General features: G+C 37.6%; 3 protein-coding genes across 9 annotated transcripts in view; 2 read left to right on the plus strand and 1 right to left on the minus strand.

Annotated features, from left to right (window-relative positions):
- Window positions 1–8,278, plus strand: part of il17rc (interleukin 17 receptor C) — an 8,300-nt gene extending 22 nt beyond the window's left edge. Inside the window, exons 1-15 of the mRNA XM_055027222.1 lie at window positions 1–386; window positions 707–1,009; window positions 1,281–1,506; window positions 2,869–2,975; window positions 3,067–3,157; window positions 3,371–3,415; window positions 3,833–3,948; window positions 4,555–4,611; window positions 4,708–4,768; window positions 4,868–5,076; window positions 5,404–5,457; window positions 5,543–5,594; window positions 5,717–5,812; window positions 6,226–6,264; window positions 6,355–8,278. The exon at window positions 1–386 is cut by the window's left edge and continues 22 nt beyond it. Coding sequence (XP_054883197.1) covers window positions 902–1,009; window positions 1,281–1,506; window positions 2,869–2,975; window positions 3,067–3,157; window positions 3,371–3,415; window positions 3,833–3,948; window positions 4,555–4,611; window positions 4,708–4,768; window positions 4,868–5,076; window positions 5,404–5,457; window positions 5,543–5,594; window positions 5,717–5,812; window positions 6,226–6,264; window positions 6,355–6,914 — 1,821 coding nt within the window. The 5' untranslated portion in view covers window positions 1–386; window positions 707–901 and the 3' untranslated portion in view covers window positions 6,915–8,278. The remainder of the gene's footprint in view (window positions 387–706; window positions 1,010–1,280; window positions 1,507–2,868; window positions 2,976–3,066; window positions 3,158–3,370; window positions 3,416–3,832; window positions 3,949–4,554; window positions 4,612–4,707; window positions 4,769–4,867; window positions 5,077–5,403; window positions 5,458–5,542; window positions 5,595–5,716; window positions 5,813–6,225; window positions 6,265–6,354) is intronic.
- Window positions 7,933–11,551, plus strand: LOC129358283 (protein disulfide isomerase CRELD1). Of its 2 annotated transcripts, none has more exons than XM_055027223.1 (6): window positions 7,933–8,004; window positions 9,200–9,405; window positions 9,510–9,593; window positions 10,082–10,177; window positions 10,956–11,096; window positions 11,168–11,551. In XM_055027223.1, the coding sequence occupies exons 2-6, from the start codon at window positions 9,231–9,233 to the stop codon at window positions 11,386–11,388; spliced, it is 717 nt and encodes a 238-aa protein (XP_054883198.1). In that variant the 5' UTR covers window positions 7,933–8,004; window positions 9,200–9,230; the 3' UTR covers window positions 11,389–11,551. The 2 variants fall into 2 exon arrangements, with proteins under 2 accessions (XP_054883198.1, XP_054883199.1); XM_055027224.1 differs by having other exon boundaries at window positions 7,939–8,004; window positions 9,215–9,405.
- A 572-nt stretch (window positions 11,552–12,123) lies between these two features.
- The window catches only part of erc2 (ELKS/RAB6-interacting/CAST family member 2), a 46,268-nt gene continuing 39,144 nt past the window's right edge, over window positions 12,124–19,247 (minus strand). For all 6 annotated transcript variants that reach the window (XM_055027219.1, XM_055027218.1, XM_055027216.1 and 3 more), the window contains 4 exons: window positions 18,482–19,117; window positions 18,155–18,216; window positions 17,808–18,055; window positions 12,124–16,617 (listed from right to left, as the gene is read on the minus strand). In XM_055027219.1, the coding sequence (XP_054883194.1) occupies window positions 18,190–18,216; window positions 18,482–19,117 (663 nt within the window). In that variant the 3' untranslated portion in view covers window positions 12,124–16,617; window positions 17,808–18,055; window positions 18,155–18,189. The remainder of the gene's footprint in view (window positions 16,618–17,807; window positions 18,056–18,154; window positions 18,217–18,481; window positions 19,118–19,247) is intronic.

Here is a 19,247-nt window from a genome sequence, read left to right on the forward strand (position 1 = left end):
GTTACCAAGAGAGGAGGAAACAGACAACCTGCTGTTCACAAACCACCGATGAGACTCCGATTTCTAGAACACAGAAAAACCAGGCAAATTAATTCATTTTTTTACTTGTGGACTTTAACCGCTGTAACTCTGTCAGGATAAAGAGAGGGAGACAGGGAGAATCAGGATAAGGTGACGCTTAATCAGAAACAGGATCATGAAAAGAGAGTAAAGGGAGAAAGAGAGGTGAGAGAGAAAAGAGGTGGGGCATATTCTGAGTGAGATCAGCGACATGCACACATTTCTCATGAGTCATTAACTCACTGGTTTCTTGTCGGAGTTGTAAGGAGTTTGACGGGCTGTGGAAATATAAATCTGGTGTTACTTATCATGGATTTCTAAACAAAGTAAGTAAGAGATTATATTTTTTTAAATAAAATCTCACATATTTCAGATAACTTTCCTGATTGACTTTTAATTGTTAAACTCACATTGACTTGTTAGTTATTTCCTCTTTTGTTTTTCCCAATCACACAGATTATTTGCTGGAGTGTTCTGTATGAGTTTTAAGTGGATAAATAAACTTAGATGGATAACTTGTAAACTTCACGAGTGACAAAGTTTTAGTCATAGAACACATAGGTTTTCTGTTCAATATATTGCTGTTTGTGTCCAAGTAAAAGAAGCAAAGAAGCCTAATATGTGTCTCTTCTTTATTTTTTATCAGGCTGTAAACAGAGTTGAATGCCAGGACACGGAGGCCGTCTGTCTCGGTTCACTGCTTCCACAGCAACTTCTGCCGGGATAACAGCAAGTTAATAGATTACAAACAAACAAACAAACCAAAACATAACAAGGAGAGCAACAATGCACCTGCCAGACTAGGCTCCTGGAAAACTCCTATATGGAGCTTTGATGCAAAATGTTTCTTCTCAAATCTTCCCTCTGGTGCATCGTCTTCAGCCTGTGCTCGTCAGCCTGTGGCTTGGAGTTCATAGAGTATGACGGCGATGCAGTTATTTGCCCACAGGTACTGTGTGAAGTAGAGCTTGGATAGGCTCAGGATGACACTTTTTAATTTCCTTTTAGTGTTGGCATAGCTGCCTCCCACTTTTAATTTCCCTTGTAACAGATGAACTGTTTCACAACAAAAAAAGTAATCAAAAACTGATAGCGAGATAAAACCATCTGCTAGCATGTTGTCCTGCAGGAGTGTTATCAACAGAACAAACAATATTTGCTGTCTGTTTCGTTTCATTGACTAAACATACATCTGTTCCTCTCAATTGTCTCTTTTCAAGGCATTTTCTGACTGCACCATCAAAAACGGTCTTTATGAACAAAAGGACAACCATGTTCAGTTCGAAGCATCGTTCAAGCTCTGCTGTAAGGACAACAGAAACTGTGCACTTTGTCTTGTGCTGGAGACAGAGGTCAGCAACATCCTTAAGGATACAGATGTGGAAAACGACAACCACTCTGGCACTGATGAGGACGATGACAGTGAGGACACAACACTTGAGAGATGTAAGGTTTTATTTGAGCCCTTTGCAACTCCTTATTCTGATCTGCAAACATGTTCAATTTGTCCTCGAATAACACCAATATACCATTCTATATACTTGGATTGAAGTAACAATTTGTTGCGATCAAACAATAATAATAATTGCAACAATAATACCATATGTTGCTTTTTATTTAACAACTTGTCGAGAAAGGGTTAACCTAGGTTGCAAATGTTTTTAAAATTGACTGCGAGTTTTAAACACATCAAAAGAACCTTTTGCGGTAACACTTTATCTGACGGGTTGTGAATTAGACTGTCACAACACCGTCATAAACATGACAACACCTGTCATAAACATGAGTAAGTCTTCATCAATATTTATGACTGTTGTCATAAAGTGTCATTCGGTAAATTATGACACTTTTAAGACAAAGTTGACATTGTTCAAAATGTTTTTGTTATGCCATTTAGACATTAACCAAGAAATCATGATCTGACATAAATGTGTTATAAACGTATTACTGATTACATTTTAAGCAGATCAACATAAACTACAGGCAGAAATATAGCTAAGTTAACTTATCAATACACAGTAGAGCAATGTTACAAATGGATAAACAGGCAAATTAAAAACATAAAAATCATTTAAAACCGAGATGATCTCGGTCTGGGCCTGTGGTGGTTTGAGAATGAGATTACTACGAAATGATTAACAGGCCTAGATGACATTTTGGGGACGTAGTATAATCATTTAAAATAGGTGTGCTGGAACAGAGACAAATCTGAACATGGAGAACCACTGACACATATTGTAAAAGTTAATTAGTAATATCTTCCACTTTTATTGTAAGAGCTCTGCAACGCCAGGACAAGCAGTCGCCAAATCGCTTTTACAATCTGGTAATCGTCATTTCCAGTGAGGCAATTTTCAGCTAGTTGTCAAAGACAACATCTAAGGTGTAAGATGGCGATTTTTGAGATCAATTCTGAAGTCAAGTGACATGCAAAATATTTGCTGATTGCCACCTCTAATCAGTCAAATAGTCACGCATAATTATATCTACATTTGGATAGAGACAAAGTTGATGACTCTCAGAGTTTAAATTTGATTTTCAAAGGAAAATTACATAAAATGGGCCCTTTCTATGTGTCAACTCTCAAACTGTGAGTTTGAAAGCGATAGATCCTGTGCAGAATGATTGAGTGATAGCATGTCAGCAAATAAGAAAGACTTTTGTTCTTAATATTCATTTTCCACATATAACACAGACAAACAGGAGAAAAGCAAAAAGGAGAAGTTGTTTTCTGAGACATCAGTTGTTTCACTGCTGTCTCAGTCCTTTTATTGCCTCACCTTCGCTGTGGTTTTTCTGTTGTAATAGCTTCTGTGACGGCATGTTACCAACATCCAGCCAGCACCATTCCCAGATGCAAGAAGGTGGAGTTTACAGTTAATCACACCTCTCTTGCTCACCAGAACAAGAGCAAGGTACTGCAAATTTCCATCTACTTTGTACGGCTGAAGAGTTTCAACTTAAGCACCTCATTCACAGTTTGTTTTGTACATGTGATCTTGACAGATAACCATGGTGATCACAGACGAGTTTCATTTCGGAAGCCAAATAACCGTTTACAGCAACATGCGACTTGATGCGCCTTCAGAAAAGAATGGTACAGCGTTAAACACTTAATACTTTTTTCTTTTATTATTTACGTTTATGTCAAAACGTGAGCTGAACTAAACAGCTAGTATGTGGCAATACTTAATGAGGGCATTGTTTCACCATCAAGTTTCAATTGCATAACAAGAAACCGGATGATTTCCTTTGAGCAGCAGGTCAAAACATGTTCAGCTTTATGACACATGTTTCTCTTTGTCCACAGTGTGTTCCCAGGAATTTTTCCAGAAACGCATACCCATGTGTCCAGGTAAAGAAAAAAAACCCTGAAAAATCAAACCTTAACTGAAATTAAATTTTTATTTTTTGTATAACATATACAGCTCTGGAGAAAAATTAAGAGACCCAATATTGATTTCTGAACTCTTCCGGAGCTAAAACATTAGTGTTGTTGTTTCTAAATAAAAATTGACTTGTTTTCTTTGCATTATGCAAGGTCTGACAGCACTGCGTATTTATTGTTATTTTTCGACCATTTCTCATTTTCTGTAAATAAATTTACTTGTAATTTCGGAGACATGTTGTCAGTAGTTCATAGAATAAAATAATAATGTACATTTTACTCAAGTAAAATCAGAGAAACTGATCATTTTAAGTGGCCTCTTAACTTTTTTCCTGGGATGTACATCTTTTAAAAAATGACAATATTTGATTTTCAATGTTTCAGTGCCAATATTCCACATCAATCCAGTAATCAAGGAAAATGATGTTGAGCTGCAGATTGTGGGCAACAAGTCGCGTCCCTCACTCTGCATCAAATACGAGGAGAACGGACGCTGTCTGGTTAGTGTTATGAATGGGTTCAGTTACAGGATGGGAGTGGGACTGTATGTGTAAAGTCTCAAGGACAAATTGTTTACTAAGTAGAGTTTAGGAAATATTAGCAATAATATTGTAAAAAAAAAAAAATTGTCAGATTTAATCATTCATAATTCATTCAGGCTTGTTGAACAAAAAGCTGAATAACAAAGCTGAAGTGTATTCTGATAAACATGTTGTTTTTGAAGACTAAACTTTACAATCTTTTCACATTTTGTCCATTTTTTTTTTTTTTATTATCTCAGACCAAAACAAAGTAGGACATAACTGTAACATGGAAGAAAAAACAGGCATGACGTTTAAGTTTTTTAATTATTTCTTTTTACAAATAACTTCTGAAAAGACTAGAGCATTTGTCTACTACTGCAAATGCAAGACATTTATTGTGTAATCTAGACTTGAAGGCTCAGGTCAAACTGGATGGACAGTTTCTGTGTTAATTTGTTTTTAATGTTGCGTGAATAATATGAATAGTCGCAAAACTAAATCAGCAAATTTGACATTTGGTGTAGCCCAGACTACACCACCAGCTTTCATTAACACTGATGTTTTGTTTCTGTTCCTGAACAGAGTCTGGCCCAGACCACCATCCCTATTCATTCTGTGGCACCTTGCATGTGCATACAGGTTCTCTTCATGTTTTTGCCCAAACCATGAGATATCAATAGTTACTCTTGTTTTCACTGACGTAATGACACGCTTTGGTGTATTTGTGATGTTTAGGTGTGGGATAAAGATGATGAGGGAGTTGTGCGTTCTCAATTATGCCCCTTTGAGAAAAAAGGTAGCATTATCTCTTCGAAATGTTTCTCATCCTCTTAACAACATTAAGCAGAGGAGGGCAGATCATCTGTAAAAATTGTCTTTTTTTTGTCGTTTAAAGGATTGCCACCTCATTTACAACACATCATGTGGAAAAACGTCTCGGTGAATGTGCGCCTGAGCAAAATTGGTGACAGGAACACAGTCCTTCTATGGAACCTTACTGCCCCCTGCAGGCTGGATGGTGAAGTGTCGCTTTGTCACAAACCGAGCAGCAACGAAAATCTTTCTGATGTGAACAACTGGAAACAAAACAAAATGGGACTTTGGGTAAGAACAGCATAAGTACATGAACAGTGTTGTATTTCTTTGTCTTTCTTTGAAAAGCAAAATATATTATCCCCAGTTTTTGGCCTGATTAAGTTATTTTTCCCCCTGTATCATTCTTTCTCATTTCTGATTTGAATTCATTAAATACTGTTCATGCTTAAATTTGTACAATATTCTAACAATAGCATTGCAAACATCATGAGCGCCATCAGTCGCATACCTCCAGGAAATTCAAATCTGAAATAACTAGTGATATTGTGAACAAAGCTCTGGAACATTGTCAAAGTGCAAAGTATCACTAATAATTTACCTCTGTGTACCTTTCAGGAAAAACCAGGGGCATTTGAAAACGTTGATGAAAGCGTTTCCCAGTGTGTGATGGTAAATATTTACACAAGCCCTCCAGTTAAATATCCGCTCAGTTAGCGATGTGTAATAACCAAACTGTTTTTAATTATCTGTGAAGGTGAAAATAAAGGGAGCACATCAGGAATTTGGTCCATTTTGTACATCTGACAGTAAGTGTGAAAGGTTTAGCTGTTAATTCTGGCAGCAGGATGATGTTTTCTTTTCTTTTACAATCCAACCACAACTTTTTTTTTATCTGAAAAAGTTATTTTTAAACCTGTTTTTATTGCAGCTCGCAGATGGCGCTGGACTCTCCTGATTATCGGTGTTGTACTGGTTGGTTGTCTGACAGCATTAATGATTCATTACCTGCGTGATTATGTGAAGAGTAAGTTTCATTTTTTTCATATTTTGTTTAAAGCTTCCGGGATTTCTCTTTAGAAGCTTGAATTACCAAAACAAATTGACTTCTTGAGGTCATTCGTTTTTTTTTGTAAATGCACAAGCTTAAAAATCAATTTGAAGAAATACACACAAAAAGACAGTGCATTGTCCAACTTACCCACAGTATAATTTATAACTTTATGACAAAGCATTGCGTGTTTGGGTTGGAATTTGCCCCCAGCATATCTGTCAAAAGCTCTTTTCATTTGCCCCATAAACCACGGCATGTTTATTAGATTTTAAAACCTCTTTGCGTCATACTTTTTTGAAGCATCAAACACAAGAAAGATAGATATTCAATAAGCAGATCTGCTAAATCTTCAGGTATATTTATTTTATTTACTCTGATTTTTGCAGAGTGGGTGTGGAGCTGGCGGCACGGTGGATTCGTAAAGAGTAAGAGTTTTTTTTTTCTCTATGTAAAATTATTTTGTTTATAATCATGCAGGACATATCTGGATTTAGTTTTCCTTTTTCTCTCTCAAGTCGGCAGGAAGGGCCATGTGGTTCTGCTGAGCCCCCCAGATTTGGATGACGCTGTTTCAGAGTCAGTTTGTCTGCTGGGTTCCCAGCTCTGCAGCCAAGGCTTCAGTGTGTCTGTGGACCAGTGGTGCAGGAAGGATCAATGCACAATGGGACCTCTGCCATGGCTCTACTCCCAACTCCAGAAGCTGGACAACATGGGTGGTCGAGTTTTGCTGGTTCTCACCCAGAAAGCCTTAGAAAAAACCGAAGAGTGGACCCTCTTGAACAACGGCGGAGGAGGAAAGGGTCAGCAACAGATGAAATCACCTTATTCTGATCTATTTATGGCCTCATTGTTCATCATTCAGGCCCACAAGAAGCTGGGCAGGGCGGCCGAGCGCTTTGTTCTGGTGAAAATCGACTCCCACCAAACAAAGAATCACAGCAGCGACGATAAACTTCCAGAGCTGCTTCAAGGGCTTCCTCTGTTTCTGCTTCCCTCTCAGAGCCAGTCGCTCACAACTGAACTGACCGTAGAAGAGGCAGGTACGACACGGACAGAATGGAGGAGGAATATCTGAAGGAAGTGGAGGTTATCAAAACCCTTTTGTTAAAAAAAACGTGGATGAATTCACAAAAAGATGTCATATAAAAACTTCTGCTGGAGAATCAACATGAAGGATATGCTGGACTAAACATGACAGAGAAGAAGGTTGACTATAAAGACAGACTCTTTGGTTTGTAAAGAAGTAGCCCTGAATTTTAAAAGTGAGGTTCTGGTGCCAGGTTTGTTATAATGTAATAGTCTTTTTTTGTAGAAAGACTGTGTTTTGGTCTCCTCTCGGTCCTTTGCTAAAAATCTGAAATATGTTCCTGAAGCAGGTGACGTGCAGCGTCATAAATAAATCTGAAGGGCAATAAGCACATAAATATGTAGACAGGTACAATGTAATTTATGGCTTCTATTTTTATTGTAAATAAATTGTAAATAGGGATTTTTTTACTCATCTGTAAATGCTTCAAATATATAATATAATTGTACATTTTTCAGATGAACAGCATCAAAATATTAGTATGTAATAGAATAGAAACTGTCTTTATTGTCCTGCAAAGGGGAAATTGAAGTGTTTACACAAACAGTTCTTAAAGTGTTTAAAACGATACATAAAGATTAATAATAATAATAATAATAATAATAATAATAATAATAATAATAATAATAATAATAATAATAATAATAATAATAATAATAATAATAATAATAATAATAATAATAATAATAATAATAATAATAATAATAATAATAATAATAATAATAATGAAACAATGCACAAGACTATAACAACAGAAAGCTGCACGTCTTTAACTTTAACAAAATAAAACTTCTGGTCATGGCGCAGAATCTGACCCAGTCACACTTTGCTAAAAATAAACTTACGACCTGAATGCAGAGGATCGTATTGGTTCAGAGCAGGTGTCAGTTTACCAAAGCAGGGGTGCGTTTGTGAAGAGTTTTTATGACGATCCAGGCGGGCGGCGTTAGGAGACATGAGCGATAACAACGAGCCTCGCTCCCTGCGGTGCTTTGGATGTAATTCCCAGTCAAATGGTCAGAGCAGCGCGTTAAAAGCGTCTCGTTTGGGTTGTATGTTGGACTTGTGTAAGGAGGAGGTAAAAAGGCGCTCTGTTGTGCTTAAAGTGTTTTCTTAAATCCACTTTCTGTGTGTGTTGTTTAACTATCAGTTTTGCAGAAAGTTAATATTTGTCTTTATTTTGAGATTATAATTGTTGGCACTGGTTTTTTTTTATTTATGTATTTCATGCAATTTCTGAAAAGCCAAAGGCATTTGTGTGATGTACTCTATTGTTTACAAGTACTGTTATAAATACTATTGCTGTATTGAAGATGTATCTCTTAAATAAAACAGGGCAGCGTTGGTGCTGATGTAAGTTATGTATTTTAAAATCTGCACTCAAAAAGACAGAACAACTTCTGGCCAGACATTACACTCCTATTCAGTAAAGTAAATATTATTGCAAATTCAAAAGCTCAAATTGCTGATACATGTAGCTGATGACAGACTCATATTTTCAAGCCTTTATTTCTGTTTGTTATGATGGTTTTTCTGATTAAAGCTAATAGAAACATAAAATTTATTTTATTTTAATAAAATAAAGAGTGAAGGTTATTTTAAGAAAGTACTTTCAGTCTGACAAACAGCGTGTCAAATAAAAAGGGCTGAAAATAGGTGACAGTTGTATTTAGTCATAATTATTTGCTCATGTGTATCTCTGGGTAAAAGCAGGAGACCAAACATAGACACATTTTTGTGTCTGCGTCACTGAGTTTCAAAAAAACGTTCTACCTTCATAGATTGTCCAATTAGTCTTGCTGACATTTTATGTATTATCATCCTAAATAGTCTAAAAGAAAGAAGCCCATTGTGAGCGAGGGTACTTTGTACCCAAAATGTACTGGTGCCTGGGTGGTAAGTCTTAGGGTTTTAGGCTGAAATTGCCAAGAAATTTACTTTATTTTTACATGACTACTGTGAAATGGGAAAAAAAATTAACTACAGATGGAAATAAAATGCAGGAAAATGTTAACACTACATTCCTCGAGGATAAATGCGATCAAGAAAAATACCAAAATCGTCACATGATGCAATGTGAAACTTGACATTTTGACAGGCGTTTGTTCACTTTTGTCATTGTTTCTAATCAGTCTTGATCCAGCAAGTGATCAAGACTGATCACTTGATCAGAGTGATCAAGACTGATCACTTGATCAGAGTGATCAAGATTGATCACTTGCTGGAGATGTGATCAGTCCAGGATGTGATCAGGGCCTTTCTCCTAATGACAGATGTTACTCTGACAGTTTATCTCTTGCTCGGATGGAAGCAAAATGGCTGCAGAGAACGCTGCTGCCAGCTGTGTGGCTGTGCAGCGTGCTGGCTGCTCATCAGGTCGACAGCTGCCTGCATCCTTGTAGCAAATGTTTAGGACAGGAAAATGACCTTTGCAAAGAGTGCAAGACTGGATGGGATCTCTATAATTTCACATGTGTAGGTAATACATACCAAGCTTTTTGTATAAATATGAGCATCATTTCTTTTACAGTATCTGTCAACACCTCAGGTGGTTAAGCATCTTTCTGTTTTGGTCGGTTTCAGACATCGATGAGTGTGGCACTGAGCTGGGTGCCTGCTCTCCAAACAGTTTCTGCTTCAATATAGAAGGCTCCTTTGAGTGCAGAGGTCAGTGCTTTATCAGGATTTATTTTATTTACTGAATGTGTGCAAGTATCCATTCAGTAAGTTAGAATATTATTATTGTGTTGAATTCACATATTAATACGTGGACCACTTTGTGGTTGATCTGCAACATTTCCTGTTTTCTGAAAGTTGCAAATAGGCTTTGCCACAGTGTCGTGTCTGATTCTCGTTCCATGTTTTCTGTTTTGTGAGAGCGCAGCATGTTAATAATAACTATTTTTAAGAATAAATGTTTTTAATATCTGCTAACGGTTACTTTCGAAGGTAATTTTATTCTGACAAGAGAAATTAAATTACTCTAATTTACTGAAAATAAATATATGTTGTGAAAAATCAAAATATCTTTACTGCTTCTAAAGTCTTCACCTCAAAACTCATCCTATCAATTTATGTTTTACAACATAGTTAATAATTTACTGTGTTTGTAACCTCTCAGAATGCAGTGGGATGAAAAGTCTTTGTATTTCCAGGCTGTGATGTGGCCTGTGTTGGCTGTATGGGTGGTGGACCAGCTCGCTGCAGGAAATGTGCTCCTGGGTACAGACTGATGGGCTCCAAGTGTTTAGGTTGGTGCGAATAACAGAAGAACAAATCTGCAAAAATGTTCTGGAATCATACCTTCAATTCAAGTAAATTTATTCTTTGACAAAAAAAAACTAACCAAAAAACATGTTAATGTACGATATGATTACTATGCTTTCATTGCACATGTGCTTTTCCACACAGGATGTGTGATGGTTCTAGAGGCAGTAATATTATCTGTTAACTTCAGTTGTTAAAATATTCTACATGTATCAAATATGACTTAAAACAAAATTTGACTTTGTAATTGAGTTTCTGTCACTTGCTCTTTCTGAAACTCCTTCAGGAGGTTATTACAACATTACAACCTTTTAACAACATTTCACTGTGAAGTGGCTCACATTTGCAAATGTTGCTGACTAGTCTGAAGGAGCTGAGAGGGGGATGCCCATGGAGGGCTTTTTCTGTGAGGCAAAAGCTTGGAAACTGAGGCTCCAGGGAGGAGCGGCTTCAGGTCCACCCAGGCATTTTGCACGGCTGAATATTTGCCAGGGGAGATTAAAGGATTTCTCAAACATGCGTGAAATAATGAAAGCAGCACTCCAGGTACATTTTGATGAGGGGATCACATTGTAACATGACATAAAGCTAAAAAATTATGATTTTACTGCCCCTTGCATTTCACAAACTCCACAGTGTATGATTTGACTGAGTATTTTCCTGAGTGTTAAAAATTTATTTACCTCCTTTTTCAGCATCCTCACATGGAGTTGTAGCAAGATTTACACAAACAACTTGCAAGTAAATGTTTTGTTTGCTCAGATATAGACGAATGTGGTGACAGAGTCCTTGCCTGTCATGGTCTGGATGAGATCTGTGTCAACACAGAAGGCTCTTTCCGCTGTGAGTGTGCTGAAGGCTTCTTCATGAAGGACAGCGTTTGTTTGAGGAAGCAGCTGCCCAGTGAGTCTAATGATTTTTATTTTGAGTTGACAACAAAAACTGAAGCTTACAACTCTCTGACTCTCCTGCAGATGCTCAAGGGAAAGGTCTCTTTGAGGATCTCCAAGATGATGAAGTGGAGGTGCTGCAGCAGATGTTTTTTGGGGTGGTGCTTTGTGCTTTGGCCACGCTGGCAGCCAAAGGAGATCTGGTCTACACATCGATATTCATGGGAGCAGCAGCAGCCATGGCAGGTTACTGGCTCTCAGACAGGGGTAATAGTGTCTTAAACAACATCCTGAAAGGGCGCTAATGCTCCAAATAGTAATAAAAAGGACACATTTAGCCTTAGATATGAAAATAAATCCAGTTGGTTGAAACAAGTGCCTTATATTCTGAAAAAAAAAATCCACAGAAACACTTTCAATGTTCTGATGAGCCTCATTAATCCGATTAAAAGCACCTTTTGTAAACAACCTTTAAGAAAACAGTTTTTTATTATTTCTGGATTAATACTAATTTCATTGGTCAAATATAATATTGTATGTTCTTGATTTATATAATGTGTTTCACTTAGAGAAATTAGTTACTGAAATAAATAAAGTTTACAATAATATTGTTTATTTGAAATATACCCCTACACTCTTGTACATACATATTCACATTAAACAGTTTTTATTTTGTGTTCAAATCATCCCGAAGGCAGCCGTTCTTAAAGTATGCGTTAGGTCTTTCATATTGATGATATATTTTATGCATTTTTAGATACACTCTGTGATGTGGCGTACTTGTCGCTCACCCAGCACAATGACTCTCATGCCAGTGTTTGCAGGGTGACAGTGGTTTGAAGACATAGAAAACGGCTGCTGGCCCAGTGATGCAAATGCACTATTATGTTATTTCTGTATTTACAGAAATGTAAATCTTTTTTTTGTCTCCATGGTTTGTAAAATAGTCTATATGCAGCCATTGCTTTTGTGGGCAGCAATGTTCTACAAAGAAAACGAGGCACGCTGATTTTAAATCAGAGTATTAAATCACCAACAAAGACAGAAAGAAAGTCACCTTTATTTGATGGATATAAACAAGCTGGCCAACACTCAATAGTATTATTCTGATACAGCACAGACAATAGCAAACTGGGGCACTAAGGACAGCCTCCTATTGTTAAAAAAGCAAACAAACCAAACATTACATAGTATCCATGCGTCATTCGAAACTTGCCCACTTCTTTTCTTTAACAATTGGCTGATAAAGTTCTCTTTTTTTTAAATAAATTAGTCTCTTTTGCATTGATAACACTTACACACATTCTGTTATCTGCACTCACTCACGCACACACAAGTTGCTCTCTTTTTCTGAATACATTTACACCAGTAACACCCCCACACCTGGAAAAAAAAAACATGCTGCGCTCTCACAAAACTGCACAGGCTGTCTACTAAGGGGACACAGTAAGTGAGACACATATCACTCTCCAACACAACATCACACAGTCACAATGCACAATGCAGATGCAAGAAATGGATGAGGACTGATGCTGCATCAGCTCACGTTCACACAAGTGATCATTCAGCATGCTGGACACACATTGAGTTTTGTTTCTAGGTCTGTTACTGTACAGCTCAAAATATTTACCATTACAAATAGTACTGTCTCAAAATGGTAAGTAAGCATAAATTATAGAAAAAATAAAACTCAACTTAAATACAAAACTGAATGAATAAAAAAGTAAAAACTCAACATTTTCTTTAATAATAATAATAAAAAAAATATCTGCCATTGGTCACAGTGATTTGTTCAATCAAAAAGTTTCAGCAACAAAGTAATAAAATAAACACTACTACAGCAAAGAAAGAAAAACATATAGTTGGCTTTTTGTAGTTCTTTTAAAGGCCTTTAAAAATGACTGGTGAATCTACACAGCTGCTTCTAGGCACGGATAAAGAATCGCCTGCTAGTCTTTAATCTGAGCACAGGAAACAATCTCCCAATCTCCAAGTTCAGCATCTTTTAATAACTATATTTTTAGATCATATTTTTGACACGACAATAGAGCAATCACTGCATAGAGTACAGTAGATTATCCATACACCATCACCTTCAATTGGCACGTTATGTAAAAATCAGCATGCATGAGCACAATTAAAATGTTCCATGTTGTTTATCATTTAAATAATGTATGCTATATCATGGTAGGAAAACTCCCTACTTCAAGTATTCAGTAGATAAGGACCTGAAAATGGAGGATTAGTACCCCCTGATGGTGAAGTGAGAGGATTTACGCTCCTCTGTCTGTTTGCGCTGTCTCTCTAACAATAAAAAAGGCCTTTATATCAAGATTTGTAAACAAAAACAAACAAACGTCTTGTAGAACCTGTTGGTTTTTGTTCAATGGTGGGAGCTGCTTGTGTGGGAATGACACATGTAAAAAAAAAAGAAGAGTGGATCACCTTGGTTTGAGAAGATTTGGGTGAGATGGAGAGACATTTGTTTACAATAACCAACACTTGACACACAGACACCGGGAGGGTCGAGGAAGGAGGAGGGCATTAGTAACAGTCAGCTTCATTTTCTCATAATACTGTAACAACGTGATGGTTTTCCTACCTAAATCAGCTGTCACGGTCACACACACACACACACACACACACACATCACCACTTCAGTTCACATGACGACAACAACAAATACACATCGGAGAAATGCATCCAGACAGAGTCACTGAAACCTCTCCTTGGAGGATATTGTGATAGTCCTCATTTACAAGTGCAAGCTTCTGCTTGCAGCAGAAGTAATCTCACTGCTACCTGTGAGAGCTACAAAACAAAATAAAAAATACTTTTCTGTTTAAAGTTGTCACCACAGGCTAAGTGGTCTTCAACTGAGTTTGTTTAGTGTTAAAGAGATAGTTAGGGATTTTAAGAAGTGGAATTCTGGGCGTTTGCTATCAGCAGTCTAAAGTTGCTTATATCCTTTTACAAATTACCGTTGTTTTTGTTTTCTATCACGTTAATGTTTTAGATCATTAATAAATATCAATAACAAATAAAGGAAACTTTAATTAATATAAGATGCAGTTTCAAGTCATGATTTTATATATCAAGGCAAAAAAAAAAACAACTGCCCAAACGAATCAAAAGGTATTGACAGACAAGTGACAAAAAGACAACATGGGGTCTCTATTTCAAAAAAATGTAGCACTAGTTCATGATGTCTTAAAAACATCACATTCCCTGACATGATGTGAAAACTATTTAGTACTGAGGTTGTGAATATCCTTTTTATAATGCCTCTTGCACAAGTATATTATCCTAATTTTATTGTGTGTAACATTAGTTTCAGTTTTACATAGAACATCCATAGAAATCTCATCTTACCTCGCATAAAATAATGCAGCGTAAAAAGATTAATACAATAACATTCACTTGAGCCTCTTATTTGTTTTGCCAAAATGTCTTAAACAGTTTTTGTACATTTTTTTGCATTTTAGCAAACATAATTGCAACGTCATCATTAATGAACCTCAGAGAAACACAGCTTGCTGCATATATAACAAGAAACTTGCATGTAAACTATTGTCCCTTTTACATTGACTATAAAAGCAATGTTAATGCGAAGATTGATAAGATAGTGCACATACTGCTAAAAGTTAATTTGAGAGGGCAAAACACTGCTATGGAACTGGATCTAATCTGACCCGTCGTATTCTTGACTCTATAGTGGGAAATAATTTCTTTCCATCCAAATTTAAATTGTTCAGTAAACTACATTTCAAGCAAAATGTCCAACTGCTGATCAGTCCCACAGAACCCCTCCTCAAAAAACCCCCAACTATCCCTTTAAAGGAATGTAATATTGGCGTCTTTTCTAGACAAATAGATAAATTTGGACTCACTTTCCCATAAATTGCCGCTCTGAAACTTATTTAATATATTTTATGCTTCTCTTTTTCTGGATGGGTCTGTATTTTCAGACAGGGAATGTTAAGTTTCTGAAGGGTTTTATCCCAGAGTACAAATCTGAGGAACATTTCACCCATCAGCACTCTTAAATAAAATATCTCTGACCTCGAGCCAGTTAGAAAAATAACCATAAATGAAAAAAATAAAACAAAAACATATACTATATCTTATTAGTTTTAAACATTTTTGATCACATATAGACACACTCTATAGATTTCTCTCTATATGTATAATATATGCATATCTATTTTTTGTGTACAGATTTTACGAGGCACAGGCCACCTTGTTGAGTAGGAGAAAACAAGTCACTATGTGTGGGGAGGTCACACAGGCTACTGCTGGAAGATTATGAAGGAGAGGGGATAGGACTCATCGAGAGACTGGGGTGTCACTGGAACCACTTAGATCTGCAGAGAAAACGTCTACTTAGCGTCACGGTCTCTTCTGAGGCTAATGGCAGCCATATTTTTGGAGAAAATGTTTAATCGTTGTTCACAAAGTCCCTCCCATCCCCCCAAATTTTAACCAGTATATATACAAAGTAGTCTTGTACTGTTGCTTATGAAGCCCATTGTGGGACCTTGTCCCTCTACTGTAAAAGGACTAAAAGATGCTCTGGTTTGATCTTCTGACACCATTTAGTTTGAGCACCAGCAGAAGCACCATTAGTGAAAGTTCCTGCCAACACAGAGGAGGTGCATAGTCGCAGAAAATCAAAAGAATCTAATGAATATCTTCTGACCACTCTCTTGGCAGCTCTGATTGGTCAAATACAATTATAATTAATTCAAATAAACATGGAAAAATAAAAATGCATTATCTCTATGTTGATATCTGCATAGACTGATTTTTCTATTTCTGACTAAAATGAGGTAATGCGAAGAAAAAAAAAATGCTGATGAGAGCCACTACTTTGAGGCAAAAACGAGACCCCAAAACCAGAGGTTTGTGCAGCAAGGGAAACACTGCAGGAAAGTCACTCAAGGCGCTCCATAGGTGAACAAAAAGTGCTTCCTTGTGCCAACAAAAAATGGCAACAGAAAACCTAGAGTGACTTGAATGTGTTGATGACATGCTAGTCAAGATAGACATCATAATAGGAAGAAATGCCTAACACGTGACCTCGAAGATAAATACAACTTGTCCAGATGTAAAAGATAGCAGAAGACACTCCGAGGGTCGGTAGCGATACGTGGAGGGGTCAGATGTCACTCTGTGAGTCAGGAGGGAAGTGAGAATGAGCGTCAGGCCTAGAAGCCAGTCAGAGCTTGACTTTAACGGTCAACAAGATAACAACCATTTTAAAACAAATGATGTGGTTTCATGAAAGAAAAAAAAAGAGCTTTACTGGCAGAATCATAAATTCTCTGTTGTGAGGATGAAGAGGGGTTATTCAGCAGGTGACAGACAGGTGAGGTGACTTCTGTGACACCTCTGCTGCAGGGTGCCTGTGGTAGTCATGTCCATTAAAGCAGCAATTTGTCTTCTGTGTCTCCATCAGTGCATCATTTTAAATGATTTGTGAACACTGTGGAGGATGGTCTTCTTAGTCACGCATAGCGAAGGCCTCACCTCACCTTGTGAGGAACATAAAAACAAAGTATGGTTAGAAATGTGATATTTATGCTTCCACAGCAAGAGAAATAAGTACTGAACATGGCAATGTTTTCATCACACTATGGTGGTCACACATACAAAGAAAATAAGATTTAGTCACTAAATTAAGTTATGTGGGTTGAACACTGGGGAGTCACATGAAATAAATGATTGCAAAGAAAGTCAAGAAATGGCTGATAATGTTCAGAAACTATTCAATATCAGTGCCAATAATTCACAGCTGGTTTAGTCCTGCAAAGGAGTTTCTCATTATAAAGGTAACACAGCAGGTGCAATTTATACAGAGAAAAAGCAAGAAGATATCCTTAAACCTTTACAGCCACATTGTTACAAAATGCACTGACTCCATTAGATGTGGCCATACTTCTGATCTTTTGAATGTTTCAGCAAATACAGTTATGATCATAATCCAGAAGTGGAAAAAACATAAGACACTGTCACATTTCTGACAAGGAGTCACTACCATAAACAGAACTGGAATTAGCTGAATAAATTGATTGCATGGAAACAAAAGGCAATGCACGAATCCTAATGGCCTCTAAGCACACTCACTGCACAACACTCCACTGTTGAAATAAAGCATAATGAGACTTGTTTGAGGCTTGATGCAGAGCATTCATATTAGCCTTTAAAATACTTGGTTATTCTGATCAGATGAGACCAGATTTAACTCCTTGTATATAGTCGCACAGGTTAGGTTTGACTGTCAGCACAGTCAGACATAGTCAGAAGTCTGTCTGAACTTAATCTATGTCTAAGTTCAGACATAGACTTTATATAACTAATGAAATGATAAATTGAATAGAACATTCTTGATGAGAATCTAAATATTTTCAACAAGAAAATGATGCCAACCACACTGCCAAAAAAACTGTCAGATGATTTAGAGAAATAAAGCCTGCAGACGATGACTCAGCTCTGATCTTCAGTTTCAGTACAATAGAAACTGAAGATCAGAGAATATAAAAGACGTCTCCTTGAATGTTCAGGGATTATAGAGAAAGAATGTGTCACCATCACATCTAACTGCATTGTTACCAACCTGTTTCATTGTCATATTTTTGAGCAAAACAGTGACATGTTCAGTACTTATTGACTCCACTCTGTGTGTTTTCATTTTCAAAAGTGTGCAGAAGCACATTTTATTTACCTGCTCAGCTGCCAGTCTTCATGCAGGACCTGAAAACCTGAGTACCTCCTCCTGTTCCTCAGAAACAAATGTGCAAATTATAACAAAACAAAACACAAAAGTGAAAAACAAACCAACAAACAAACAAAAAAAACAAATAAAGGTCCCACTGCTCAGAAGTACTGATTCACTGAAGGTGATAAATGTTTATTTGGGTAGTGTTTCAACATCTTGGGATGACCATGCTCCTCCAGTAGTGACTGAATCTCCTACATGAGAGGAAATAATCAGGTATGACAGTAAAAAACATAGCATTGATCGGTTTGTGGTATATATAATGTAACAACTTCAGAAAAGACTTAACTTACCCCTCAAAACAACATTAGAGCTTTGGTTGTCTCAGCTATGCCCAAATGCCCTCCTCATCATCCTGTTGTGCAAGAGAAAATACTTAGAGACCAGATTTATTTCCTACAATGTTAGTTCTGCTGACTGACTTTACTCCACCATAAATTACACCATCATTTATGTCTTATGTGATAACCTCAGAGAAAGAGCAGAATGTTTTTACTTTAAATGTGGTTTTGCCCCATATTAACTTTAGTTGTGTACAGTGTCTTCCAGAATGAAGACACATTGTATGAAAGATGTGCAATTTTGTTATTCTGTCATTTGTACAGTATGTGTTCACTGACCTGGTCTGGAGAGGGACGGTGGCCTGCGTGTGGCGGTCCACGGGCCGGCCCTCCACGATGGTGAGGTGAGGGGTGACGAGGATGCTGGGCGTGGTGCGGATGTTGGGGATGCTGAGGGTGCTGAGGATGCTGCGGGTGAGAATGCTGTGGGTGAGGTCCTTGGGGGGGAGGGCCATGTGGGTGTTGAGGGTGAGGGTGCTGTGGAGCCGGATGTCCATGTGGGTGCTGCGGCACATGCTGTGGGTGCTGTTGGTGCGGGTGCTGTGGCTGTGGGGGACGTGGATGCTGTTGGTGTTGAGGAAGCGGTTGAGAGTGCTGAGGATGCTGAGGATGCTGAGGGTGTTGTTGGTGTTGTGGGTGCTGTGGGTGCTGCAGGTGTTGTGCGTGTTGAGGATACTGGGGCTGCGGTTGCTGTGGATGCGGGTGCTGTGCCGGGGCTTGTGGGTGTTGCAGGTGCTGTGGATGTTGGGGGTGTGTGGCGTGTGGATAAGGAGACTGCTGAGCATGGGGAGGATGGGGGTATTGGGGCTGTGGCTGAGTCTGGGCATTTGGAGGCTGTGGCTGGTGGTGAGGAGCATGTGGATGATACTGCTCATCCTCATAGTTGTCAGCTATCAGCTTCATTCTGCTTTGTGTCTGCAAGAAGAAAATTCTTACATCATGATTTGTTGTTTCAAGCTATCGTCTCTTCACACTAACCAATGGAGAACAAGCACAAAACTTTAGAATATACTGAGTTTTTAACATATATTCAACTATTTAAAAC

The sequence above is a fragment of the Poeciliopsis prolifica genome, unplaced genomic scaffold (assembly GCF_027474105.1).
Source record: "Poeciliopsis prolifica strain line A6 unplaced genomic scaffold, Auburn_PproV2 SCAFFOLD003, whole genome shotgun sequence".
Taxonomy (NCBI): Eukaryota; Metazoa; Chordata; class Actinopteri; order Cyprinodontiformes; family Poeciliidae; genus Poeciliopsis; species Poeciliopsis prolifica.